Here is a 26,611-nt window from a genome sequence, read left to right on the forward strand (position 1 = left end):
GATGGGGATGGGGATGGGGATGGGGATGGAGGATGGGGATGGAGGATGGGGATGGAGGATGGAGCCCATGGGGGCGGTACGGGACGGGAGGGGGGAGGAGGGGGAACATGAAGGCCGGGATCTGTGCCCCACCGTGCGGCCAATGGGAGCATCGACCCACATGGGGGACCGGGAGAAGGTGGGGCTGGGGGGGATGGAGGGGATGGAGGGGGCATCTGAGTCACAGCCCGGCCCTGCCTATCAATAACCCAGCTGGGTTTAAGCCTTGCGATGCCAACCAGCCCCGGGAATCTGGGTCTGTAGGTATGTGTGCCTTTATGGGCTGCAGGGGGCTCCATACACACCATGAACATCTGCATTGATGCTCCTTACATCTGGGTTTGCTCACGGCTTGTCCATCTCTATGCAGCTCTAAAGCATCTTCTTTATCCCCTTCCCCATCACAGAAGGGGCTGATATGATGATCCCAAAGGCTGCTCTGCACAGCCAGGCATTGCTGACCCCCCAAAAAAAACCTTATGAACCCCCCAAATCTGGTGTTAGACTGGGGTGTCCCTATAGAAGATCATCAGCCCCACCCCATTGTGTGCATTGAAGGGGAAATAGGGGCTCTGGGATGGGGGGGCTGGGGGTGTCCCTATAGGAGAACATCACTCCCCCCCCATTGTGTGCATTGAAGGGGGAAATAGGGGCTCTGGGATGGGGGGACCCTCCGTGCATCCCCACCTTTGGGGGGCTCTCACATTCAGGCTCTAAGCCCAACCCTGACCCCCCCTCTGTGTGATGGAGGTGATGCTGTGAACCCCCCCCCCCGCACGACCACCGACCCCATTAAGTGCTTTGGGGTCTCACATTGCCCCCAATGGCCACTCCCCCCCCTTTCCCCCCCCCATGATGCTCCTATAGGACCATGTCGGACTACAGCTCCCAGCGAACCGTGCGTGTAGCGGGGACGGGAGGAGGGAACGCGAACGGGAGAGGAGAGCAACGGGGATTTACTGCGCTGCTGTGCACGGTGAGGGGTCCGGGGGGGTCCATGGGGGGGAATGGGGATAGAAATGGGGATGGGGTGAGAGGGGGTGGGATGAAGGAGGAGGGGGAACAGGGGGACGGCGGTACAAAGGGATGGGTGTGCAAAGGGAGTGGGGTAGGGGGACCGGGGTAAGGAGTTACGGAGGGGTGGGGTAAAGGGGGAGGGATGGGGGGGTAGAGTGGATGAAGGTATAAGGGATAAGGGGATATGGGGTAGAAGGGGATATGGGGGTAAAAGGGATGGGGTGTTAAGGATGGGGGTATAAGGGGATGGGGGTAACAGGGAGGGGGCAAAGAGGGATGGGAGGTATAAAGGGATGGAGGTACAGGGGGAAGGGGGTACAAATGGATGGGGGTAATGGGATGGAGGTACAGATGGGTGGGGGAACAAGGAGAGGGAATGGAGGTATAAAGGGATGGGGGGCAGGGGGATGGGGTAAAGGGAAAAGGGGGTGCTGGGGATTTGGGTATGGGGGCACAGGGGATGCCAGAGATGGAGATATGGTGTTTAGGGTACAAGGGGATGGGGTACAAGGGATGGGGTAAAAAGGATGGGGTACAAAGGGATGGAGGTACAAAGGGATGGAGGTACAGGGGGTGGGGGCACAGGGGATTGGGTTACAGGGATTACCAGGTATGAGAGCAGCAGGAGATGGGGTGCAGGGGGAGGGCAGCACCGGAGATGTGGGTGCTGAACGGGGTGGTAGGGGGCTGTAGATGGGGAGGTGGGCACTATGGGAATGGAGAAAGCAGTGCCCCACAAAGTGGATAGGGTGTAGGGGGGGACGGGGGGCCGCAGAGCCCAGGGGGACACCCCTGATTCGGGCAGTGCTGTGGTGTTGGGGTGCAATGGGGCCGTTCCTGCCTGGCACGGTGCTGCTGTCGCTGCTCGGGGACCCGGGGAGCGATGACTTCATGGCCTCATTAAGGATTAATTTCCATCTAAGCAGGAAAACAAAACAAGAGTGGCTGCTGTTCGGCGTGGAAAGTTACCGGGGGGCCGTGGGGAGGGAGCGCCTGTTTTCATCCGCGTCCCGGATTTCTCCATTTACCTCCACGGGACGATAATCCCTAAATCCCAACGAGATTAAAGGCACCAAGAAAGGTGGCACAGCCCCTCCCCACCTCAGTGCTTCCCCGGTTATGAAACCCTACGTCTGCTCAGCCCCGATTCACCCGGGCATTTCCCATATCCCTCCCGCAGCCCCGCGGGGAGGCAGTGGGGGCTGCTCTTCTAACCCCCTTCTTTCTGTTCTGTTTCATCCCTCCCTGCAGCAGAAGGTCCGGAAGCCCTCCCGTGGCCATGGCACTGGTGAAGAGCGGATGGCTTTGGAGGCAGAGTGAGTGCCAATCCCAGTCCCCGATCCCAGTCTCAATGGGGTTCTGTTCCTGAGCTCCACGCTGAGTGCCCACACCCAGGATGCGGTTTGGGGTCACGGATGCGCTATGAGGACCCTCCTGCTCCCACCCTATAAGGACTGGGAGATGCCCAACTGGCTTTTACAGAGATGGATCCAAGGGTTTCATTAAAGCCACGCTGCTGTGATTCATCCCCAAGCCAGGCACCTCATGTGTTGTACTGGGGGGCAGTGGGACCCCGCTGTGGGTTCAGGCTCACTCACACCCCACCGTCCCCCAGGCTCCATCCTGCGCCGTTGGAAGAGGAACTGGTTTGTGCTCTACCTGGATGGCAGCTTGGTGTACTACCACGACGAGACGCAGCGCGACATGGACGGCCGCATCCACATCAAGTACAGCTGCCGCGACGTGCGGACCGGCCGCGAGTGCCGCGGTGAGCAAAGCCCTGCAGCCCCAACCCTTGTGTCCCCAATCCCTGCAGCCCCAACCCTTGTGTCCCCAAGCCCCATGTTCCCAAGCTCGGCATCCTCAAGCCTTGTGCCCCCATTCCCTGCACCCCCAAGCTCCATATCCCCCAAGCTCCATGTCCCCAGTTGTTGTGCCCTCACTCCTTGTGTCCCTGGGCTCTTCATCCTCCCAAGATGAGTCTCCCAGTAGAGTCCCCAGACTCCACATCCCCAAGCCCTGTGTCCCCAAGCCCCCTATTCCCAAGCTCTGCATCCCCAAGCTCAGTCCCTCCCAGTCCCCCCAATCCTTGTTATACACAAGCTGTTTCACCACGTTCTGTATCTCCAATACTTCCATACCCCATCACTGCATTCCCAACTCCCATGTCCCCAAGCTCTGTGTCCCCATGCCCCCTGTTCCCAACTTCCATCTCTCCAATCCTTATGTACCCAAGTTGGGCATTCCCAAGCCCTGCGTCCCCAAGCTCCCTGTCCCCAGGCCACGTCCCTGAGCTCCATCTCAGTGCACTGCATCTCCAAGCTTGGAATCCCAATGTCCCCATGTTCAGCGTCCCCAGGTTGTGGGGCTCTGTGTGGCTTCAATCCATGCTCTTTGCCCACCCAACCCCACAGGCTGTTCCACCCTCCCATCCCGCATGGCCGCATCCCTACACGACGCGCATCCTCTCCCCTCTCCTTTCCCCCCCTCCGCTCATTCCGGCGCTCCCACGGCTCTGACTCAGCGCTCCGTCTCGCACAAACACAGTAGAGCTCAGCTCAGCCCACGGCACAACACAAAGTGCTTTTCTTCACACGGCGATGCCAGAGCCTCCATGGAGCTCCTGCCAAAGTCGGAGCGCGATGGCAAACGCCGTGTGATGTGTTTGGGACCCTCTCATGTGTCCATCAGATTTGGCACATCCAAAGCCAACTCAGCCCAACCCCAAGTTGGGAAACTTGGGGTCATTTTCTGCTGCTGAGGTGGGAGTTCCTGCTGGTGTTGGCACGTGAGTGCAAAGAGGAAACCACAGCCAACTCTGAGCACGGCTTTTGGGGTGAAAATCCCAACCCATGGGCGGCTTTGGGGACCCCCTTGGTTGGCACTGTGGGTCCCCCCTTTGGGGGTCCCAACTGAAGGCTTTGGGGATCCCCCTGGGTTGTTTTGGGGGCTCCACTGGGTTGGCTTTGGGAGTCCCATTTGGTTGGCACTATGAGTTCCCTCATGTGGCTTTGGGGGTCCTGAAGGACAGCATTAGGGATCCCATTGAGTGGCTTTGGGGTCCCTTTGGTTGGCACTATGAGTTCCCTCAGGTGGCTTTGGGGGTCCCCTTGGGTTGTTTTGGGGGCTCCACTGGGTTGGCTTTGGGAACCCCATTGGTTGGCACTGTAGGTCCCCTCAATGGGTCCCAACTTTGGGGGTCCCCTTGGGTCGCCTTACTAAGGTTGGCTCTGGCTGTTCCCTTGCAGACGTGCAGCCCCCCGAGGGGAAGAGCCGTGAGTGCCTGCTGACCATCGTGCTGCGGGACGGCTCCAAGACGATGCTGTGTGCTGAGAGCGAGGACGACGCCATGTAAGTGCCCAAATCCCCCCAGCAGCTGCAGCCCCCACCTTCCTGGCCCCAAAAGCACCTCAATGGGGAGGAAATAACGTCCTGCTGCCCCCAGCTCCTGCTTGCTGCGAGCCCCGAGGTCATTTGCAGGGCAGTGGGTGCAGATTTGCTTTTCTCACTGAATACCTCTGAGCCAAGCAGAGCTATTTTTAAGCATTCTGGATGAGAAATCACCTCTTAGCCAACCACAAAGAACTGTGGCAGCGTTTCCATCTGCATTCGTTGATAAATAATGCAAACATGGAGCGCTAATTGGATTAAGGCCATGCCCAGGATGATGCAGCGCCGCTTTTAGCATCGCTTCTCTTTAATAGCAAGAAACCTTAAGCTGCTCTTAGACAACATGTTGGGAGATGTCGGAACTGGATGGTCTGTGAGGTCCCTTCCAGTCCAAGCCGTTCTATGATTCTATGTTGAGACACTTGGGATGGGGGGGAAACTCACCCATTATCTGCCAGTTTGGGGTCACGTTCTCACCCCATTCACCCCAAGCCATTCCTGCCATGCACCCCATCCCCATGTCATTGCATCCCAGTCCCATCCCCACCCCTGTGCTAACGGGGAATTAAGGATTAACGCTGGCACAGCTGGAGGGTGGGGGCTACTGCCCAGGCGAGCCCCCAACCCACACCCTCTGCTTCCTTCACAGTGCTTGGAAGATGGCGGTGCTGGAGGCGAAATCCACCCCGGTGAGGCTTCCCCACCCTTATCCCCTGAAATACGGGCATCAGGGGCGCCAATGGAAAGAGATGGGGACGACAGTAGGGATGTAACTAAGGGATAGGGGCAGAGTTATATGGGTAGAGCTGTGATGATGGGAAAAGAGTTCAGTGTAGCAGGGTGAGAGTTAGTGATGCGGCCACAGTTAAGGGGATAGGGCCTGAATTATGGTCAGTGAGCATGGTGGGGATGGGTTGGGATTGGGGTTGGGGATTTGATTCTACAAATTAAGGTGATGGGGACACAGTTAATGGGATATGGGCAGAGTTCAGGGCAATGGGGACACAGTTAAGGTAAGGGGATGAAGCTATGGTGATAATGGCTGAGTTAAGGTGATGAAAACAGAGTTGAGGACAATGGGGAGAGGGTTGAAGTGATGGGGGACAGAGTTAAGGGAGCAGGGACAAACTTCAGAGCAATGGGGACAGTCAAAGGGAGCAGGGGCAGAGATAAGGGGATGGGGCAGAGTTAAAGTGATAAGGACATAATTAAGGGCAGCAGGGACAAAATTAAGGTAATGGGAATGGAGTTAAGTGGAGAAAGGGCAGAGACCACCCTGACGCTGCTCCCACCACCCCCAGGTGCATGTCTATGACCCCTACGACGACGACTACTACCAGACGGTGCCCATCGACTCCCACCAGACTGCCTACATCAGCTCTGGCCACTACGGCCACCAATATGGAGGTGGGTCATTCTCCCCTCCCCTCTGTGCCATTTGATGCCGACTGGGGGACCCCCAGGCCACCCACCGCCCCCTTTTTGCCTTGCAGCCCCCGGGGTGACCCACGTCATCGTGCGCGAGGATCCCTACCGCGTCTCCGGGGACCAGATGGCCTTGGGGCTGCTGGCGGGGGCTGCCACTGGTGCAGCCCTGGGCTCCTTCATGTGGATGCCATGCTGGTTTTAGCGGACCCTTTGGCTCCCCAGCCCGAGGTAACACACCCCTGGCTTGGCACCCAGCAAAAATCAACCTTCTGGGACAAAGGGAACAAACCCATCCCACCCACCCACAGCTTTTGCATCAGATAACCCACACGAACCCCAAAACCCAAGCCAAGACCCTTCGCTGCCCCAGGGAAGCTGTTTGGGGATGGGAGGATGCGGCTCCGCAGCCCAACACCATCCGCCACCCCAAATCTCCAGCTGCAGAAATACCTGAAGCTTTTTGGGGGATGAGTTTGGAGGGGTGCTGCTCCCAGCGGCCACTGTGGGGAGGCAGACAGGTTCTCCTTACAAAACTGCTTCTTTGAAGGGTCTCTTAGGGGGAGGCTCCAGCACCTTCCCCAAAACTGCAGCCCTGAGGAAGGGAGAAACCAATCTGCAAATGCCCAGGGTAGGAAATGGGCACAGGGCAGGTGTGAGTGGCAAGAGAATAGAGGGTTTGAGTGCAAGGGGGGGATGAGAACCATTATCCCATACCCAGAGACCCCCAGATACATGAGCAGCTCCATGCCTTGGTCTGGCTTTCAGGCTCACTCCAGTCCCTGGGGCTGAGCAGACTCAGAAACTGGGGATAAACCCTTGGGAACTTGAATCAACAACCCAGCAATTGGGATGGGAAGACAAGAACTGGGATGGGAACACCAGGAATTGAACTAAGAGTGCAGAAATTGAGATGGGAATCCCAGGAAGTGAGGTGGGAACCCAGGAATTGGGAACTCCAGAAAATGGGATGAGAACACCAAAAGTGAGATAGCAACGCCAAGAAGTGAAACAGGAATCCAGGAACCAGGATGGGAACACAGAAATTGAGATGGGAACCCCAGGAAGTGAGATGGGAACTTAAGAAATAGGACTGGAAACCAGGAATTCAAATAGGAACCCTGGAATTGGGATGGGAACCCAAGAATTGGGATGAGAAGAGCCTCGGTCGCAATGGGGCTTCCCCAGGCAGCACCTGGCAGCAGCAGCTCCAGGAGGGACACACAGCACTGAGGTTTGGGGGAATGGGAAGAGCTCCTCAGGCACCGAGCCCCTTCCTGGCCACTGCTGTGGGGCTTTAGTTTGGGGTTGATGCATGGGGACGGTCACTTAGGATGGCCCTGACCCAGGGCAGTGCACCATGGGGCCACATCCACACACTGGGCAGCACCAGGAGCATCACTGCAAGAACTCTGATATGAAATAAGCAGCTCAAGAATTCCAAAAAAGGACTGAAAACCACAAGTAGGAAACCAACAGCAGCACCAGCAACCGGCCCATTCTGTGGGCAAAGCTTCGTCTCCTCGGGGCTCGGGGTGTCCCCAGATGTCCCCCTCATCCTTCCCCCGGCCTTCCTGACATCGCCACTGCTGCAAACCCCATCCTGCAACCACTGTTTTTTGGAGAAAATTGAAATAAAAAAGCTAATAAAGGTGGCCCCAATGAGACCTAGGCTGTGGGGTGGGGAGGGTGAGGAGGGCTGTGAGCAGCACCGGAGGGTGACAGAGGGTTTGGGATCTGCATGGTGCTGGGGGGGGAGCTGGGAAAGAGCCCCCACAGACCCTTCTGCACAGCATCCCCACTTCAGAAGCCCACATGGACCCCACAGCGCTGTGTTCTCACCAAACAAGGAGCATTCAATGGGGACAAGCATCCAATACCTGCCCCCACAAGGTCCCTAGATCCCAGGGCGCACAGCTGGGAGCCAATTAGTCACTGCTGCCAATTAGTACTGATGGAGGGCTTCAACTCTGCAGCAGCACCTGGGACACAGACCCTGGGGGTGAGCCTGGATTTGTGGGACCACAACACAGGGACACCGGGGGATGCTGCAGCATCCCACAGCAATGACACCCGGCTTTGGGGTAGAAGGGACGTTCAGGATCATCGAGTTCCAATCCTAATTAAACACACTGCAATTAAATCTGGACAAAAGCAGCAGAATGGAGGCGTGCCCTGATCCTGCTGAGCCCCAGAAAGCCCCACAATGGGGATGAATGCAGCGAGAGGTGGGTACATCCAGCCTCACTGCATCTCCTGACCGCCCAGCAGTGCCAATGCACCGAGCAGATGGTGTGCAGGGGAATGGGTGATTGCAGCACTTTAATTAGTGATACCATTAATCAAACCTTAACACAATCAGGGCAGCCGTCCTCCTTCCAGATGTGCACTGCAGGTGGTCGACATGGAATTGCTTTCATTTATATTCTGTGTGAGCCTGGAAGGCTGAGCTTGGAAAGGGCAGCTCTGAGCATCCCTACATGGGGAGGGAGGGCATCCCTATAGGGAAAACCCAACCTCAGCACTGCAGCCTTAAGGGGGAGCAGCAAAATCACCCCCTGCAGTGTCCCAAATGTCTGCCTCACCCTGCAGCTGCTCAGTCCCAAACACCTTATGGTACAAAGGGATCCCAAGTAGTTTCCTATGTAGGGCCATGCATGGCTGCAGTGAGGTTTGCAATGAGGCCACCACCCTGATTGCTGATGGGATGGATGCTCTACAGCTCTGTAACAGCACAGATCTGTGCCAGCACCGCCTCGCTGCCCTAACAACCATCCCAGGGCACCCCCATAAGACCACACTCAAGTTCTTTGATAAAGACCTTACAAGGACTCCACTCGGGGTTCCTATAGAACAGACAGCAACCTGTGACTGCCTCCCTCCCCTCCAGGAACCAGAACACTGGGTGGGAAGGGCCCTCGGACCCCCCCAACCCCATCCCTCCATGGGCAGGGACCCATCTGCAGCCTCAGGACCCACAGCTCTGGGCAGCATCATAGTGCCCATGCTCACAGTGAAGGGTTTTATACTGATGTCCAACTGAGGCCACAAGAGGGGAGGTTTCCAACCACACAGGACCACCAGACAAGCAGGGGGCACTTCTGCCACCCGTACTCACCTGCCCATTCCTGCTGCTATCTCCGGTGTGATGGGGCTGCAGTGGGGTCCACCAGCAGGGGAGGTTCAGGTCCAACCACAGGTCCAAGGAGTGCACCCCTAAGGTGGGACAGAAGGCAGGACAAGCAAGAAAGGAGCAGAAAGGCAAAGCTGCATTGGGCAGAACAGCACTAAGCATCACTCTGCCCCACAACCCAAAACCTCCGACCCCTCAAAGCCAAAAGGAAAGCCCAGGTTAACGATGGACAGAGAAGAGAGAGGAGCCTTCCAATGAGACAGGTATTTATTTAGTTCAAGCGCTACGGATTCTTTTGTTGTTTCATATTATCAAACAGAGCTGAGGTACCAGTGACATTCCAACATGAAGAAAAGGAACCTTGTTTGTTTTTGTTGTTTTTTTTTCCCCCCCTTATACAATTTCTTCAACTACTTGTTATCAAGACAAAAAAAGTGAGTAATGGACAGCTGCGTCATGTACTGTACAACAACCAGCGCGGGGAGGAGAACAGAAACAGAGCAGAAACCTTCACTGTCGTCAAAGTCAGCACAAAAGAAGGCTGTTCCCTGGTTCTACTGGCCATGCCGATGGAGGGAAAGCAAAGGGAAACCCAAAGTGTGCCAGTGGGGAACGGGGAAACGATGGCCAACATGGACTGAGTGAGAACCAAAAGGAAGAAGGAAAGCCAACGGAAAAGAACCGAGGAGGAGAGATGGATCGTTTCTGCACAGCTCAGACCAGCACGACACAGGAAAAGCAGCCAGGTTTCCTTCCCCTCGAGAGCTTCTTGGAAAGAAAGAATGATCCTTTGTCACATAGCAGTGATGTTTATTTCGAGACATGCCACGTCAAGAACCCAAACGAAACGAAAACGGAACCGAATTAAAACCAACCCCTCGCCTTTGATATTGCGTTATAAAAGCACTTCGCATCTCATTCTGCCTTTCAAGTTCTTGTTGTGCGGAGTTGCTAAAGACCCAGGGCAGGGGCACGAGGTTATACACACCCCCAGTGCATGGACAGGAGGGTTCCCTTATCCCCCCCCCATTGGGTTCTTACAGGGCAGAATAGAACCAAGAGGAGCCCGGATGTGCAGCTGTTGGTGAGCAGCAACGTTAACGCAGACTCAAGAACCCCTTCCTGCATCTCAGCCTTATTCGCCCAGCAAACAATGTATTTACAATTGTGTTTATTAACTGACACAGCAACTTCACAATGACTAGTAAGGAGTAAAAAGGGTGCACTTCTAGTGTGTTCCGTCCGTGTTTTCTCGGGTAGATACGACTCGCCACATCAGCAAAGCTCTACACAGACTCCTTAGCAAAAAGACCACCAAAATTATCCAAAATAGTTAAAAAACAACCAAAAAAACCAAACTAACTAAGCAGAGAAATAAATATCAAAGAGGAACGGTTAATTAGAAGCCTAGTTCAATAGAAAACGAAGCGACTCCGATCGAACCAACCTCTGCAGCTCTATGAAATAAAAGCTGAACCAACCCAACTCGGAAGACCCAACATAAAGAATAAAAAACAGCTAAAAAAAAATTAAAGGCATCCGTCTGCATTGCCGCAGGTTGGCTTCCATCCCACCCAACTCTCTGCCCCTCCGGCTGCAGCTTCCCACCCTGATGCCCATGGGACCCCCATGGCACCTCCCTGCAGCACAGCCGTGCCCACCGCCCGCCCTCGTGGCCTTGGGAAAGCCAGCCTTGCTCCTTCCTCCTGCCCAACTCACGCGTCCCCGTCAGCTCAGGCAGTTCTCCTTTCAAATCTCCCCTTTCTCAACCAGGGAAACGCCAGGCTGGTCTCCTCCAAACAGCCTCAATGCCACATTGCCACCCTCGCTTCACATCTTCTATATCAAAACAACAAAACGCTCTTCAAACCCACCTCACGCTCCAAACAAACCTCCTCGCTCCCTGCCAGCGTTCTGCTAACGCACACACCTCCTTCCCTCCCCAACCAGCTCCTTCTGCTTCCATTCCACCCCCCTCCCCCCCAAAGAAGACCCCGTGCTCCAAACCCTGCTATGGTGGGGCTTTGATAACCATCCGTGCCAGCCCAGCTGTGTGGTTGCTGGGTAAGGTCAGCATTGCAGCTCTATCCTCTGCTCATCCCACATGGGAATACAGCGCAGGGCTGGCGAGGGCTCACCTGCACAGACATCTCACCTATGTCCAATTCCAAGCTTTCCTCGGGGTTCCATCATTTCAAAGTGCAGTATCGTAACATATTAAAAAAAGGAACGAATATTAAGAAATTGTACCTATTTTTTTTTTTTTCTCCTTTGCTTTTCTCTTTTTTGTTGTTATTTTTGTTAAGTTATTGACTAGAATACGCCGGAATATTTTGGCTTTTTTTTTTTTTTTTTTTTCTCGACTTTTTCTTATAAATAATGAAGACACCAACATTGTGTGTGTGTGTGTGTGTGTGTGTGCTTGTGAAGCTAATAGATCATCTCCACGAGACAGCCAGCGATGATGAACTGCAATACGTTATTACTGAAAGGGGAAGGTTCAAGCCAATATTCACACTGCAGTCAATGAAGAGTAAAGGGAGGGAAAGCAGTGATGTTCTGGAGGAAGTCGGAAGCCACGCCGTATTAGCAGGAGCAGCCTCCTTCACTGACAGGCTGCTCTTGAGGCTTTTCCAGTTTGATGTCAATCACTGGGAGGGAGAAGTTAAGGCCAAAAGACAACAGGTCGGGCAGCTGCTACTTCCAGCTCTTCTCTTTGGGGGTTCAAGTTGCTCCTTACAGAGATTAAGAGGGACAATCCCCTCCCTGTCCCTGCTGGCCACCCCTCTGCTGATGGAGCCCAGGATCCCATTTGCTTTCTGAGCTGCAGGAGCACACTGCTGGCTCATGCTCAGTTTCTCATCCACCAGGACCCCCAGGTCCTTCCCTGCAGGGCTAAGTGGCCTCTTTATGGGATGCCCATAAGCTGACCAAGTGCTGCAGGACAGACACCACCCCCTCCTCCTCCTTCTCCTCCCTTTATTATTCAGGACCTGCATTCTCCTCGCCCACAGTAACTGGCAGCGCTCTGCCACCACTGCTCTGCAGCATAAAGGATACTGTCTTCTCTACTTTTGTCTTGTGTGCTTTCCATTCCAGGCAAGGCAGCTGCCACGCGTCGGAAAAGCTGCAAAATAAAAACACAAAACCCAGGGAACAGATCAAAACAATTGTACTTCAAAGAGCACGGCCCAGTTCCATGCAGCTCAAACAATGATTCAATACATTCTGCACTATTTACACGGCTCTCACCAAAAAGCCTGACACCAAATATCACCTTTATTCCTAAGAACCCGCAGACCCCACTTGTTGCTGTTACTGAAGATGAAATGTTAATGGTTTCAGGCAGCAAAGCTTCTGTCACCTCCTCTGCTCCATCCTTTCACATGGAGTAAGGCTCAGGCCTGATGGAACAGCTCACCCGCTGCTCATTAGGGTTAGCAAATGGCTGCCTAATTGGTTCTTACCTACAGAGAACAGCTGTGACTCCGTGCTGACGTGCTCAGCACAGTTCTACCTTTTACAAAAGGGACAGAGCCAAATTGGTAGCACAGAATTGATATTATTTCAGCCCTCCAACAACACAACCTACACCACTAACAACCAGTGACCCACTCCCACAGAGAACTGAGCCAGGTGCTGTCTCTTATACACACATGAATCATGGAATGATTTGGGTTGGAAGGGACATCGAGTATCGTCAAGTCCCAACCCCCCTCCCCCCAGTCCCAGGCAGGGCTACCAGCCTCCAGACCTAGACTAGACTAGACTAGAATCATAGGGTGAGGTTTAGAGTGGATATTAGGGAGCTTTTCTTCTCCATAAAGCAGTATTGCAGTGGCACAGGCTGCCCAGGGGGTCCCCATCACTGGAGGTGCTCCAGAACTGTGGGCATATGGCAATGGGGGGGGGGGGGGGGAGGTCAGTGGGCACAGTAGGGTTGGCTGGGATTGGATGTGATGATTTTAAAGGTCATTTCCAACCTGAATGATTCCATGAATGATCCCCTCAAACTGCTTCAGTTCTCAAAACGTTTTAATATTCAGTAATCCCAACCTCATTAACAACAAGGAAAGGCTTCCTGGACAGCCACCAGGCTGCACTGCAGAACACACAACCAGCACCCACAGCCCCATTTGGAGAAGCACACTGGTATGCTGCCAAGTAGGTGGTAAACTGGTGCTCTCAGGCATTCTTCATAGCACTGCAGGGAAGCTGTTAAACCTGCTGCCCTTCCAGCAAAGCAGAGGACCCACAGGGGGCCCAACCCCGGCCCCACAGAGCACCCCCAAGCCCCAATTCTATGTCAGAGCAATCCCTGAGCTCCCCACTGCCCCGGGTACGCCAGTTCCAATTGCGAATGAGAACATGACTTATCTCTGGTCCGTGGATTTCTTAGACAACAAGCACTGAAGAATCACTGGATGAAATAGGAAGGATGGATAAAGACCCAGCTGTGTGATAGAAGGAGCACCAGTACAAAAAGCTGTGTATTCCTCTTCTTCAAACCCCTGTTTAAAGGGGACCCTCTACCTACTTTACCATGGTAACCTTCACTTTGAACCCAATATACCCAATGTTGATATCCGAGATGTTTTTAAGACTAACTAGAAGAGAGAAATAGAAATGTAGAAATCTAATGCGTGGTGACAAAAGCCTTTTCATCTATCCATGGTATCACAGAATGGCCCAGGCTGGAAGGGACCTCAAGGATCATGAAGCTCCAACCCCCCATCACAAACAGGGCCACCAACCTCCACATTGATACCAGCCCAGGCTGCCCAGGGCCCCATCCAAGCTGGCCCATCCCACACTGCCTTCCTCCTACCCTCTGGCTTTTACTGCTGAGCACAGCACCACACTGACCCCTAACCTCACTGACCCCTAACCCTACTGTCTTCTAACTCTAACTGCCCTGGGGTTATTGGCCTGCCCATGTCCCCCCCCAGCTCCCTGCACCCCTCTGGCAGAGCACAAGGAGCACCAAGTCCTTGGCTCTGTATACGACCAACCTTATTCTCATCTTAAATCCAAAAGGCAGCACCACTGCGGCTATGATGGAGAAAATCAACCCTCCCAGTTAAAATCAGGCCAAACTCAGCGCTCAGTTGCTCCTGTGCTGCAGAAGAATTTTGACCCAGTTTTGGTGCAGAGGGTTTAGGGGGGAAATAATTCATACAATCACAGAATGACCTGTGTTGAAAAGGACCTTAAAGATCATCCAGCTCCAACCCCCTGCTGTGTGCAGGGTCACCAACCAGCAGCACAGGCTGCCCAGAGCCACATCCAGCCTGGCCTTGAATGCCTGCAGGGATGGGGCATCCACAGCCTCCTTGGGCAACCTGTTCCAGTGCGTCACCACCCTCTGGGTGTAAAACTTCCTCCTGTGGTTTTAAGGATAGATAAGAATGTTTGGAGCAGGCTGTGCCCAACTGAGGATGCTCACACAACATCTCTGCCCTAATGGAAGGACTCGTGCCATCTCACAGACTCCTTGGCTGTAACTGCGTGCTTGGAGATCTGAGCTGGAAACAGCACTGCAGGAAACGAAAAGCTTTCATTCCTTGCTATTTCATTTCCCCCTTTTACAACACTTATCAGCAAATACTGCCAATCAGGGACGCAATAAATAGGGTGTAGGATGTGGGGGGGGTGTCTTAAAAATAAGTCAGATGATGGGAACCAACTGGAATTACTGCTTTTAAACCAAGCTGCTGACAGAAGGGCTCAGTGTTTAAAATACAGTCATCCTTGCTCTATATTAAGACCAGGAATAAATCGGATGCCTTTAGCTGTATCTCCCCCTTAAATTATTTGACTAAAAAGAGAAATCTGGCAACTAGGAAAATCAACTTTCTTATTAACCTTCTGCTTATCAGCCGCAGCATATGTGAACAAATCCAATTAGCAGAACTTTAGAAAGCTGACTTCTATTTGGAGACCTCATTGCTTCCCAGTGCCTCCAGGAGCCCAGCCAGCACTTAACTCACTATGAGACATCACAGGGACACACATATATGTATATATGTATATATGCACATGTATTCACACACTATCACATGGATGTGTATTTGTGCACACACACCATGTCTGGGTGAGCACTCTGGCCTTTTTTCCCAAGGCTGGAGTGAAATGCAACCATCTGAAAAATGAAATCACACCAAGTTTGGCTTTCAGCATCCAACTATGCTGACAAAGCTGGACAAACCCTTATCCCTTATTAGTTTCAACTCATTTCCCAAGCAGGGATGTGGCTCTGGGCAGCCTGGGCTGCTGGTTGGTGACCCTGCACATAGCAGGGGGTTGGAACTGGATGAGTACTGTGGTTCTTTTCAACCCAGGCTATTCTATGATACAAACAGTGCCAGGCAGGGAAGCCCTACGAGATCAGAGTCACAACGGAGTAGTTGGCACCGTAACACTCTGCAATGACATGGAAGGGCCAGGAGGATCACTGCCCATGTGGGGAAAGCCAGGCAAGAAACCTGCCCCTCAATGCAAAGCAAGTATTGCTGTTTCCCTCATTCTTATTCCCCCAAGGAAAGCAGTTGGACTCCAAGAGGGCTTCCTGCCCGTCAGACAGACATGAGTCAAAGGACAGAGAGCCAAGCTGCTCCTGCAGACAGCTCTGGGAATGGAAGGCTCCTCATGGGGCTCCTTTAGCAACAGCCATGAGAAAGCCTGACTGCCAAGTGCCACACTCAGCCCACAGCTCTCAGACAGCAGAGTGTGCTGGGTTTGCTGGAAGGACATCTTAGGGGCTCCCCCTCCCCTCTGTCTGCACAAGGCAGCACAATGAACCCTGACATATTCTGGGCACGAAGTCCGCAGGCAAACAAGATTCTCTGAACTACAAACTGCTGAGAGAGAGCATGAATCTGAAAGTCTTTTAAAGCTCATTCAGGGCTGACACATAAAATGAATTGGGGAGGGAGTCTCTGTGTTAACTGAAGCAAGTTTCTCTCCTCAGCCTTACAGCTCTCCTGGCAATCACTCTCAGCTGAACCTCAGATCCAAAAGCCTATTTTTTTTCCCTGCAATGCATCAATTTAATGCTAGGACAACGCTATCATTGTTTTTCACCCTGTACATCATCTGCTCCTTTTGCCTTCAGCACCCCCTCCCCAAAGCCAGAAGGAGCAATACATATAGAGGCCTGTGGTCAACTGGCTGTATGTTAAGAGGCCTGGCAGCACAGGAAAGCTGGAACAGGGCTGTGGATGCCCCGTCCATCCCTGGAGGTGTTCAAGGCCAGCTTGGATGGGGCCCTGGGCAGCCTGGGCTGGTATCAATGTGGAGGTTGGTGGCCCTGGTTGGTGGTCAGAAGTTCCCTGTTCTCCCACTGGGGGGTAGCAAAGAAGAGCTGCAGCAAAGGAGGTGAAAAAAGAACTATCTTAGCCACTATTCTTTGGTCTGGTATTATATATCTTCCAGCATCCTCCTGCACTACCTGTAACCATAAAGAGAGGGCACTGGGAAACAACAGCATTTTGCTGGGGTTTATGGGCTGCCACGCAAAGCACTGACAACACAAGATGTGTCAATACTTACAGAGAGAGTGGAAGGAAAAAGCAGTTCCTGTTCCCTAATGTACATGTCTCAGCCACAGGGAGTGTGAAAGCTGCATGATCAATGCTCAGTCCTAACCCGTAGCTCAGTGTGTACTCCAATCACTCACCACCAGCTTCACCCTTACATGAATAGTTGATATCTGGCACGAGGTGATGCTCACTGTCACACGAACGTGCTTTGTTATAGCTGAATGTAGACTCCATCTAATTCGATTTAAATTAAAAACCCTGTATGAAAATTAATTTGGGCAGTAACCATCGTTCAGAAACAGAATACATTATGGCAAGGCATTGTAATGTTATGGGAAGGTCACGCTTGCACTCAGCTCATTAACGACAGCCTTTATAGAGGGTGTGGGAAGGGCACCCATTCTGCAGTTGCATCCATAAGCTCTCCAGTTTCATTGGGATATGATTTGTTCACAAGACAATGTTGTGCTGTTTAACAGAGAAGCCACAAAGAAAATAATGAATGGGACGAGGATGCAGTGACATGTAACAGCCCCAAGATTTTGGGGTATTCACAGAACGGCCTGGGTTGCAAAGGCCCACAGTGCTCATCCAGCTCCAACCCCCTGCTATGGGCAGGGTCACCAACCAGCAGCCCAGGCTGCCCAGAGCCACATCCAGCCTGGATGGATGATATTATTTCTTGGTGTGACTGAAGAACAAGAATTGTGTCTCCGAACACCGAATCTTCAATTCAGTGCAGAAAGAATGAGCTTGCAGGTTACCCACCACGACTCTTTAGCTCCGAGCTGAATTATCATCCCTTTCTTCTTACCGTATTCTTACAGCATGTAACGTGGCAATTAAAATTAGAGGCATAATTTGTCTAGACCTCCATTATACAAGGAAGAGCTTTCCCAGGGGAATGTGCAAGCGAGGCAACTGCTTCAGCAACAGCTTTCTGCTCTGACAGTCTCATTAGCCAGCTTGGATGGGGCCCTGGGCAGCCTGAGCTGGTATTATATTGTGAGGGGTCTACAACACAAATCTAATGGGGAGCAGCTGAGTGAGCTGGGATTGTTTAGTGTGGAGAAGAAGAGGCTGAGGGGAGATCTTACTGCTCTCTACAACTACCTGAAGGTTGTGATGAACTGGAGATCAGCCTCTGCTCTTGTGTAACTAGAGAGAGGATGAGAGGGAACAGCCTCCAGTTGTGCCAGGGGAGGTTCAGGTTGGACGTTATGAGAAACTACTCCAAAAGAGTGATAGGAAATTGGAATGAGCTGCCCAGGGAGGTGTGGAGTCACTGACCCTGGAGGCATTCAAGAAATGCTTAGATGTCGTGCTGGGGGACACGGGTTAGTGGGAAATATTGGTGCCAGGTGGATGGTTGGATCAGGTCATCTTGGAAGTCTTTTCTAACCTTGGTGGTTCTGTGACGCTGTGATTTTCCTCCTTATACCTCAGATCTGCAGCTCACCCTGCACTACCCGGCCCACACAGCCCCGAGCTGCCCTCCAGGTTTGGACACAGACATCTGGATATGCATCAGCCAAGAGAAGAGAGAGCACAGCTCCATCATCATCATTCCTCTCAGAGAAGCAGCTGCTCTCCAGTGCACACCCCCTAATCTGTGTACAGCATTCAGGATTCCAGCACCAAATCCAAGCCTTAATTACAAGGCAGCCTCTGGTTGCAGAATGATAATTGGTGGACACAGGAACTGAACGTTCTTCTGCTTTTCTGTTTGTTAATGCATAGAAACGCAGCACCAAGATAACAAGTCTAATCATTCCATTGTATAGGGAGGAATTTTGCTACTAATATCCAAGTACAAGGGGTGCTTCAACAACAGACCCAACAGTCCTGTCTATATGGTGCATGCAAAGTTACTTATAATTACTTATAATCCTGTCCTGAGTCAGTATGGATGTGCAGCTCTGGCTCTCGATCCAGGAGCTCCTACAAAGCAGTTTTGCTTATATAACAAGCCCAGATAAATTTCCTTTCCTGCACACTTCAGGTCAGTTCTGTAGCATTTACTGCTTTCAGCAGCTCATTGTTTGCCACACAGTTTATCTCCATTAACACGAGTAATAAAACATCACCTAGCAGGTCAGAATATAAAGAGCTGCAGCTCAGCTCACTGCATCAGATCTAATTTTACAGCAGTTGCATCAGCTTGAAAGACATTTCCCTGCATTCCCCAATTGAAAGGCAACTCATTAGCTAACAAAAACTAATAGCTTGAGCTATCCATGAACATCTGTTTGCACTTCCAGTACCTTCCAATAAAGCAGAGAAAGCAGCTCATGCTGTCTCACCATACAGCATCAAACCTCAGCACACAACCCCAGTTCTTAGTGGTTGCATATGGACTACCAACATCCTTCTGGCACCCTACACAAAGACTTCTTGATCCCTAAGAGCAGAACTTACTGTCACAAAGGTGCACCACCAGAAGCAGCCTAAGGGCTGGATGCAGCGCAGGCATTACTCACCTGTTTTACATTGTATCCTGCTTTTGCACTAGTTTCAATGAACATTACATTCAGCTCTTTGGCTTTTCTTTCTCCTTCCTCAATGGACACTTGCCTGGGGAAGATAATACAGAATTAGAGAATAGAAACCAAACAGATGCACAACTTGAAAATTAACACTATTGTCTTTAGCCCGAGGAGATGACTCCTACATTACAGTCTCAAAGCATTTCATGGTTTTCCCTTTATACAGCTGCCACAGATTGAGCACAGCTGTACAGCACCAAAACCACAGCAGCACAACTGGCTCCAAAGCAAAGCAGCCAAGAGGGCCAACGAGACACCATCAAGCCCCTGTCCAGGAAGCTGGGCCTTTATGCTTCAAGAAGTAGCAACTGAAAGATTTTAATACCCAGTAACAACCATCAGCTCGCAGACTGCATGTAACCACCTCACACCAAAGGGCTTCTGCTGTTTACCCCCATCTAGGTATCCCACTCATTAAGCAGTCTGAAACTGGAGAGGACTTTGGATCAAGAGCTTCCAGGTCAAAACCATGAAGCAACTCGTGTTCCACCCATGAGATACAGAACAATTCCTTATTGGATGTTATAAATCTGAATGAAGGGGCACGAGTGAAGCTATTCTGAGAAAACAAGGACTTCCATCAGATACAGAACGCTTCCATATGGAGCTTTTGCTTTGCACTTTTAGGACTCTCCACTCAGTGTTAGCAATACCAGAAGCCCAGAATAAGAGCACACACAGCAAAAGCTGGAGCTTCATGCCTTCTAATAAAAAAGAAGGTTGCCAACTTATGCAAAGACCCTGCAGAGTTCTACAGGGGAGGATGATTTACACCCATCATCTGTATCAAACTAATTGGGTTGAGTATCTGTGCTGGAAACCTGGACTTGCCAAGTCCAAGACCACTCCTACACTTACAGCCTTTAGAAGGAAATATAAATGTTCCTTTTAAAACAGCTGTCTTGGAGAGAAGAGCATCAGCCCTAGAAAAGCATGTAAAGTTGAGCTGTTCCTCCGTACCTCTTATCTGCTAGATCTGTTTTATTTCCCACCAGCATAATGATGACATCGCTGCCCCGTTCCGTTCTGACGTCGTCGATCCATTTTGTTGTTTGCTGGAACGAGTTGACATCTAACAGAGAACAGTGGAGAGGATTATCACTGCAGAGGTTGGTCACACATCGCCGCTAACACAGCTGGAGGTCTTAAATACAAGCTTCTTACTTCTGGAATCAGACTAACAGGGTGACGAAAACCCAGCAAGCAAAACCCCAAAGTGCCCCACACTGAAATGCATGAAAGCTACAGCACTAATTTCACCTGGGCTGGTACTTCACTCCCTGCTTTGGAATTCGCCTCTACATACAGAGGTGGCAGCTGGGCAGCCTGGGTTGGTATTAAATGTGGAGGTTGGTGGCCCTGCATGTTGGGGGGTTGGAGCTTCGTGATCCTTGAGGTCCCTTCCAACCTAACCACGCTGTGATTCTGTGACTCTGTGATATAGAATTTGGGTCCCATGGCTCCATGACTGATGGCTCTTTTAGACCAGCCCCCATTTGGTTTGGTTGAATAAAAATTCATTGTGAGGAATGGGGATCGTGGTGACGCTGCCCATCATTCTACACTGCTCATCTACTGCAGGAGTAGAAGCCCCACAGCTTCTCAGAAGTACTTTGAGCTCTGTGGTTTTGCACAGCTTAAGCACCTTGCACTTGCTAGGCTTAGGATTTTCCCTTGGAAAGACCAGTGCTATGTAAATACCAGCAATTCCTTCATTGCTGAAGGGTTCCCAGCAGTTTCCTCACCATCTGCGTGGAACAAGAAATACAAATTTCATGCGTCCACAGCTGTTTGTTCTTAACATGACACCCTTAAAAGCCAAAATAGAAGGAACTTAGGAGGCCCCCCTGACCTAATGTGGATGAGAAGCTGCATCCCATAAGGAGAAAGGAGTTGCACAGAAGCTGCCCCAAAGCTCTGCCTTTCCCAATGGAGGCGAGGAGTTGCCTCAGTCATTTTCTGTGCTGAGCAAATGGGGCTCTGCTGCAGTTCTCGACAGCCATTGATTTTTTTTTAATGGCTCCTACTGCATAGTAATATATCGTGTGCCAGACAGACAAGGCTTGATCACTTGCCAGCGTCTTAATTTGTCTCTCTACTGTTCGGTTATATTGAATTTGCTAGGTCGGTAAAAGAATAATTCAAGGTTCGCAGCTAACCTGTAATTTGAGCTCAAATGAAAGCGCTATTTATAACAATTAAAGATTTCACAGGTAAATTCCTTATTCCTGCTGTAATCTCCTAGTATTTATTAAAGCAAAGGACCGGCTCTTTAGAACTGGTATCGATTCAGGCCACGGCTCTCAGTCGGTTCAGCCCTAGGACTGAGAATGGCTGAAGGTTTCCTTCTTCCAAAGCAAAATTCTGCTCTTGGCAAACAGGGAATGCTGTGAGTTCGGGCTCTCTGAAACGGGGGGAGGGACAGGAGGAGAAGAGGTGAAAAAAGCACTAACATTTTAGTTCACAAAAACGTACGTACCTTAGTAGGAAATGAAAGAGCGATCGTTAAAGGAGAAGGGCGTAGTGGTAAGTTGCATATTATTACACAACGTGAAAGTGACTGATTGAAATGAAAATGGGATGTTAAGGCGGTTCCCCCCAGCCCGTGCCCAAACCTTGGTGGTGGTGGGAGGGCAAATGGAGTGAAGCAGGCTACAGCTATCGGTGCAATGCCTAATTGGAGGGTTCAGCTATCTATGAACATGATTCAGGCGTTTTGAGACCAGGAGTTATCGGTGATGCTGAGACCAAAAAGCAGATGGAGGTGGGCAAAGTGCAACAAGACCAGCCAGGACTCGAGACTTCAGGAAACGTGATAGGAAAGGGTTACAAAATGATGGGAGTTGATCGGTCGATACATTGCAATAGCAGTGATCAGGTGGCCAGCTTCAAACTGGACCGGGGTAAAAGAAAACAATTTTTTCCATGCCAGAATGAAGAACAAGCACGTGATTGTGATAGGACATGCAAAGCTAAAGGCTAAAGGATGAAAGGGGCAGAGTATTAGAAATGCAGAATTCCCCCCACTCACTTGTGATATCATAAACAACAACTGCAACAGTGGAGTCACGAATGTAGCTAGGAATCAAGCTCCTGAACCGTTCTTGACCTGCTGTGTCCCATAATTGCAACCGTACCTAACAAAATCAGTCAAACAAGCAAGAAAAATAAGAAAAAAGGTCAAACCCAGTGCAATATACCTACTTGTGATATCGTAAACTACTACAGCAGCAGCAGAGTCACGGATGTAACTGGGAATGAGGCTACGGAAACGTTCCTGACCCGCAGTATCCCACAGCTGCAACCTGATCTGTGGGTGGGAGAAAATTAAAAAAGCCAAACTGCCACTAAAAATAAAAATAAAATAAAAGAGGAAAGAATTGTCACTTGTGGAAAAAGCTAAAGAAAAAGAGAAAACTCATGCAGGAGGTGATCGGGGACCGGGAGCAGCAGCGAACTGTCCTCTCCTTTATGGCAATCTCTCCCAAGCACCTGAGGTAGCCAAGCTGGTGTGTATGTGCCTATCTCAGCCCTTCCTGCTGGCTTTTACTTGCAAAAATGCTTTCCTTCCAGAAGGGGAGAAATAGGAGTGCTCAGCTGGTGGAAGAATGCCTTATTTCTAAGGGAAAAACCACCGGCTGCTGTCAAAGCACTGGAAAAGCTACTGGTGTGAAGGCTTCAGGAAGGATAAAATGGTGGCTATCACTGCATCGGTGCTTACACTTTGAAGTACCATGCACATAGATGAGGTTTAATGTCTCTTACCATCAAGGCTCTGAAAGGAAAGGAGGGATGTACCGAAAACAACACGTATGGAAAGATGTGCAAGGGCCAGTTTTGCTATGGAAACAATATCTCATCACGCTTTGAATTGCAATCACATTTGCTGTGGGTTTATACAACACCGTGCTTATGCAGCACTGAACAACCTGCTCCTGCAAACAGCTCGGCGGCCGAATTTCTTAACGAGGAATCTGAACTAATTTTAACCCACAGAGCTTGATTCCAGAGAGCAGTGATTTCATTTCAGCAACCAGAGCTGCACCAAGCTCAGCATCCAGCACCACGTGTGGGTTCCTGCTGGAGGTAACGCTGAGCTGGTTCATAGGTTATAGCTCAGAACTGGCAACATTTGGCAACCTGTATTTTATCCCTCAGAATCAGAATGGCTTAACTGTGGCTCCCTCCCCCAGTCTCCCCCCATTATGGACCCCTCTCTCAAACTATCCCTGTGAGTTTTCTCCACCAAGGATGCCAACACAGAACCTTCTGTCACTCACAAAATGGCCCTCGGGAACCAAATGGTGATTTCCCACTTCCACAAGCAGGGAAGGGAGCTCTGCCCACAGCACTTGTCAGGCTGGAAGCAGCCAGGAGATGAGGGCTCTTGCTGCGCTTCCAAGTGATCTCAGAACTGTGAACCATCGCAGCAGGTGCTGATCCTCGTTCCTACTGTACAGAGAGAACAAAAATCTTACTCACTGTTCGATCCTCCAAATACATGGTTTTCGATAAGAAGTCAATGCCAATTGTTGCCTGCAAGAAAAGAAAGAAAGAATAAAGACCATTTCAAATAGAACACCACAATGGCAGTGGTTGTCAGAGTTAACATCGCTGCCACAACTGCAGATCTGCAAGAAAAATACATTGGGTTTTCTTTTACCAGGACAAAGCACTACAAGCAATTCAATGAGACATTCCCTGGCTAGAACCCATAACCAGCACAGTATCTTAAAGCTCAGAGAGTTGTTAACCTTCATCTCAGTTTATGTTCACTGATAACCTACGGGTATCAGCAAGGACCTCTGTGCACAGAAGGCCACAACCTACGTTAGCATCCACCAGCAGAATCGTGGATCTTTACTTTGAGCCTCTTTCCTTAAGGCGAAGGTGGACAGCTTCACTTCTGCATCCAAATTGCTGGACACCAGCAGGAGCTTTGTGCAGAATATCCTCATGTGTTTAAGGAAAGAGGAAAGCACTACTGGGTGCCATCATGAACTGCTTCTTAAAGCCCTTCACCCCATTTTTCAGGGTTCCATTGACGGAGTGAATCCCAGCCCTATGAGTGTGGTTGCATTAGGGACACAACCAAGGCAATCTGCTGAGGCTACAGGGCTGCCCAGGGCTCACACAGAGCACCTCAAGCACCCTCAAAAGAGCCTTCATGATGACCCAAATAAATGGATTTAAAGGAGAAAGTGAAAGATAATGGGGCAAAGAGAGGCGCTGCTTCTTCCCTGCTCTTCTCCCATGCTGAAGCAGGTATTTCTATTGGAGAGTCTGTTCTGTCGTAATGATCCACATCGTGAGACTTCCATTATGCCCTCACTAATAATTAATGCCTTGTATTCTGCCAGATATTTTAGGTGGTGAGAATAGAGAATAGAGGCAGCCTGCCTGAGAGTAATATATGAAAACCAGCTGCAAATTAAGAAAAGAAAGAAAAAAACAGGTCTGGATTTCCATTTGCAGCTACACGTTACCCACCAGAAAGCAAAGTTTCTTAGCTGGATCTGGGGAACACTCTGAAAGAACCAGAGATCCATACAGAAATGATAAAAGCAGGAGGGGTCCCAATGTGGCCACCCAGTGATTATAACCTCTTGTCATGGACTATGATATTGCCCACTGAGAGAAATGCTGCTGACACAGGTGGGTATGAGAAGCCATCAAAGCCTGATGTGACAACGTGCTTCCCTCCTTGATAAATCCTCCCACGGATTGATGGACCTTAATGTTTCCTAGGCCCTCACCACCTCTTCCCTGACTAAAGGGAAATCTCCCATTCCCCAGACTCTCTCATTAACCTCCAGGGTCTGGGATTTAGTCCTTTCACTAAAGACAGAAGCGAAGAAGGCGTTCAGTATTTCCTCCTTCTCAGCATCCCCCGTTATCAGAACACCCCCCTCACTTAGTATGGGGCCCACATTCTCCCTAGCCTTCCTTTTGCTGTTAACATACTTAAAAAAGCCTTTTTTATTATCCTTTATCTCCTTAGCTAGATTCAACTCCAGGTGGGCTCTAGCCTTCCTGGTCGCATTCCTCATCTGGAATATTGCGTCCAGTTCTGGGCTCCCCAGTACAAAAAAGACAGGGATCTCTTGGGAAGAGCCCAGCGGAGGGCCACTAAGATGGTGAAGGGCCTGGAGCATCTCCCCTATGAGGAGAGACTTAGGGAACTGGGTCTGTTTAGCCTTGAGAAAAGAAGGCTGAGAGGGGATTTGATCCAGGTTTATAAATACCTGAGGTGTGGGGGCCATAGTGTTGAGGCTGGTCTCTTTTCAGTAGTGCGTGAGGACAGGACTAGGGGTAATGGGATGAAAGTACAGCACAGGAAGTTCCTTAATAAGAACTTCTTTACAGTGAGGGTGACGGAGCATTGGAACAGGCTGCCCAGGGAGGTGGTGGAGTCTCCTTCTCTGGAGATATTCAAGACCCTCCTGAACGCCTACCTCCCATAGATCCCCACAGAGACCCATAGACCCCATAGATCCCCATAGAGACCCCATAGATCCCCATAGACCCCAGAGACCCCATAGATCCCCACAGAGACCCCACAGATCCCCACATATCTGTGTGATGTGATGTAGGGAGCCTGCTTTGGCAGGGGGGCTGGACTCGATGATCTCTAGAGGTCCCTTCCAACCCCTACAGCTCTGTGATTCTTTGATTTTAGATCTTGGCAATGAAAATGTTTAAGAGTTACACATCCTAACTTACAGCCAAGCGTGTCTGTCCACCTGTACTGTCCTGACCCCACTACAAGGATACAGAGAAGCAGCAGCAGCAGATGGCGAGGGTGGGGGGGGGGGGGGGATTCAGACTTTAACTAAAATAAGTAAGCTAAAAACAGCCATCTTGTCACAGCTTCTGACAAAAAGGAGGAGAAAAGCACAGGGAATCTTCCCAGATCAGCCGTATGGAACTCAATGCCATCCTCCCTGCTCTTCCTCCAAGAGGCTGAAGCTGAAGGGAAGCGTGGCTTGTAATTTTCCACTTGCATAACACACACAGAGTCTTCCCGTTTGCCAACGTTGCTCCTTCATTATGCATCACACTCAGTGCCACGGAACAAGGAAAACCTCTCCCAGCATATCCACGGAGAGGAATCACTGCTGGTGTAACAGACAGCGCTGCTTTATTCCAGGTGTTTGGGGCTGACACAGTGCTGCAGGTCCTTGGTTTGTTCACAAATGCTGCATTCATGAAAGCAGCTTTTTAATAAGCCACGGGCAGCAGCTCAACTCCTCTTATCAAGCAGCGAGCCAAAAAAAATAAGGAGGAATGTACAGCACAGATTCTCCCAAACCGCACCTTTCTATTTTTACCAGCTGAACACGACGGGGCCTTGCTCTAATGATGGGTTGTGGCAGCTCTCAGAAAACATGCATTCAAAATTCATCTGAAATGTCCAGAAAGAGCAAATCAGGCAGCAGCTGAGCTGCAGCCAACCATGTCCATGCTTTGACATGCGGTGCTGTGCACGTAGCTGGCTATGAGAGGTCTCTATCAAACCC

At 50.8% G+C, this 26,611-nt stretch overlaps 2 protein-coding genes across 6 annotated transcripts; one reads left to right on the forward strand and one right to left on the reverse strand.

The window, feature by feature from the left end:
- The first annotated feature begins 192 nt into the window (after positions 1-192).
- PLEKHB1 (pleckstrin homology domain containing B1) lies at positions 193-7,538 on the forward strand. Of its 5 annotated transcripts, none has more exons than XM_015852654.2 (9): positions 193-303; positions 907-1,015; positions 1,983-2,137; positions 2,311-2,372; positions 2,672-2,824; positions 4,305-4,407; positions 5,096-5,135; positions 5,748-5,853; positions 5,940-7,538. In XM_015852654.2, the coding sequence occupies exons 4-9, from the start codon at positions 2,336-2,338 to the stop codon at positions 6,074-6,076; spliced, it is 576 nt and encodes a 191-aa protein (XP_015708140.1). In that variant the 5' UTR covers positions 193-303; positions 907-1,015; positions 1,983-2,137; positions 2,311-2,335; the 3' UTR covers positions 6,077-7,538. The 5 variants fall into 5 exon arrangements, with proteins under 5 accessions (XP_015708140.1, XP_015708141.1, XP_015708142.1 ...); XM_015852653.2 differs by having other exon boundaries at positions 194-303; positions 1,980-2,137; positions 2,308-2,372; XM_015852652.2 differs by having other exon boundaries at positions 194-303; positions 2,308-2,372.
- A 1,715-nt stretch (positions 7,539-9,253) lies between these two features.
- RAB6A (RAB6A, member RAS oncogene family) lies at positions 9,254-23,627 on the reverse strand. The gene is made up of 6 exons (XM_032442321.1): positions 23,574-23,627; positions 22,296-22,401; positions 20,052-20,163; positions 19,026-19,119; positions 12,065-12,131; positions 9,254-11,655 (listed from the first exon to the last, which is right to left on the reverse strand). Exons 1-6 carry the CDS (start codon positions 23,592-23,594, stop codon positions 11,591-11,593), a joined length of 465 nt encoding a protein of 154 aa, XP_032298212.1. The 5' UTR covers positions 23,595-23,627; the 3' UTR covers positions 9,254-11,590.
- Between the last annotated feature and the right edge of the window lie 2,984 nt (positions 23,628-26,611).

The sequence above is a fragment of the Coturnix japonica genome, chromosome 1 (assembly GCF_001577835.2).
Source record: "Coturnix japonica isolate 7356 chromosome 1, Coturnix japonica 2.1, whole genome shotgun sequence".
Taxonomy (NCBI): Eukaryota; Metazoa; Chordata; class Aves; order Galliformes; family Phasianidae; genus Coturnix; species Coturnix japonica.

Excerpts from the sequence above, each read along its gene's own strand:
- PLEKHB1 (XM_015852654.2), top strand. The coding sequence starts at position 2,336 with ATGGCACTGGTGAAGAGCGGATGGCTTTGGAGGCAGA. Across the intron at positions 2,373-2,671 it reads CGGATGGCTTTGGAGGCAGA|GCTCCATCCTGCGCCGTTGG; the intron begins GTGAGTGCCAAT and ends ACCGTCCCCCAG. Across the intron at positions 2,825-4,304 it reads GACCGGCCGCGAGTGCCGCG|ACGTGCAGCCCCCCGAGGGG; the intron begins GTGAGCAAAGCC and ends GTTCCCTTGCAG.
- RAB6A (XM_032442321.1), bottom strand. The coding sequence starts at position 23,594 with ATGTATTTGGAGGATCGAACA. Across the intron at positions 22,402-23,573 it reads TGTATTTGGAGGATCGAACA|ATCAGGTTGCAGCTGTGGGA; the intron begins GTGAGTAAGATT and ends TCCCACCCACAG. Across the intron at positions 11,656-12,064 it reads AGACAAAAGTAGAGAAGACA|TGATTGACATCAAACTGGAA; the intron begins GTATCCTTTATG and ends TCTCCCTCCCAG.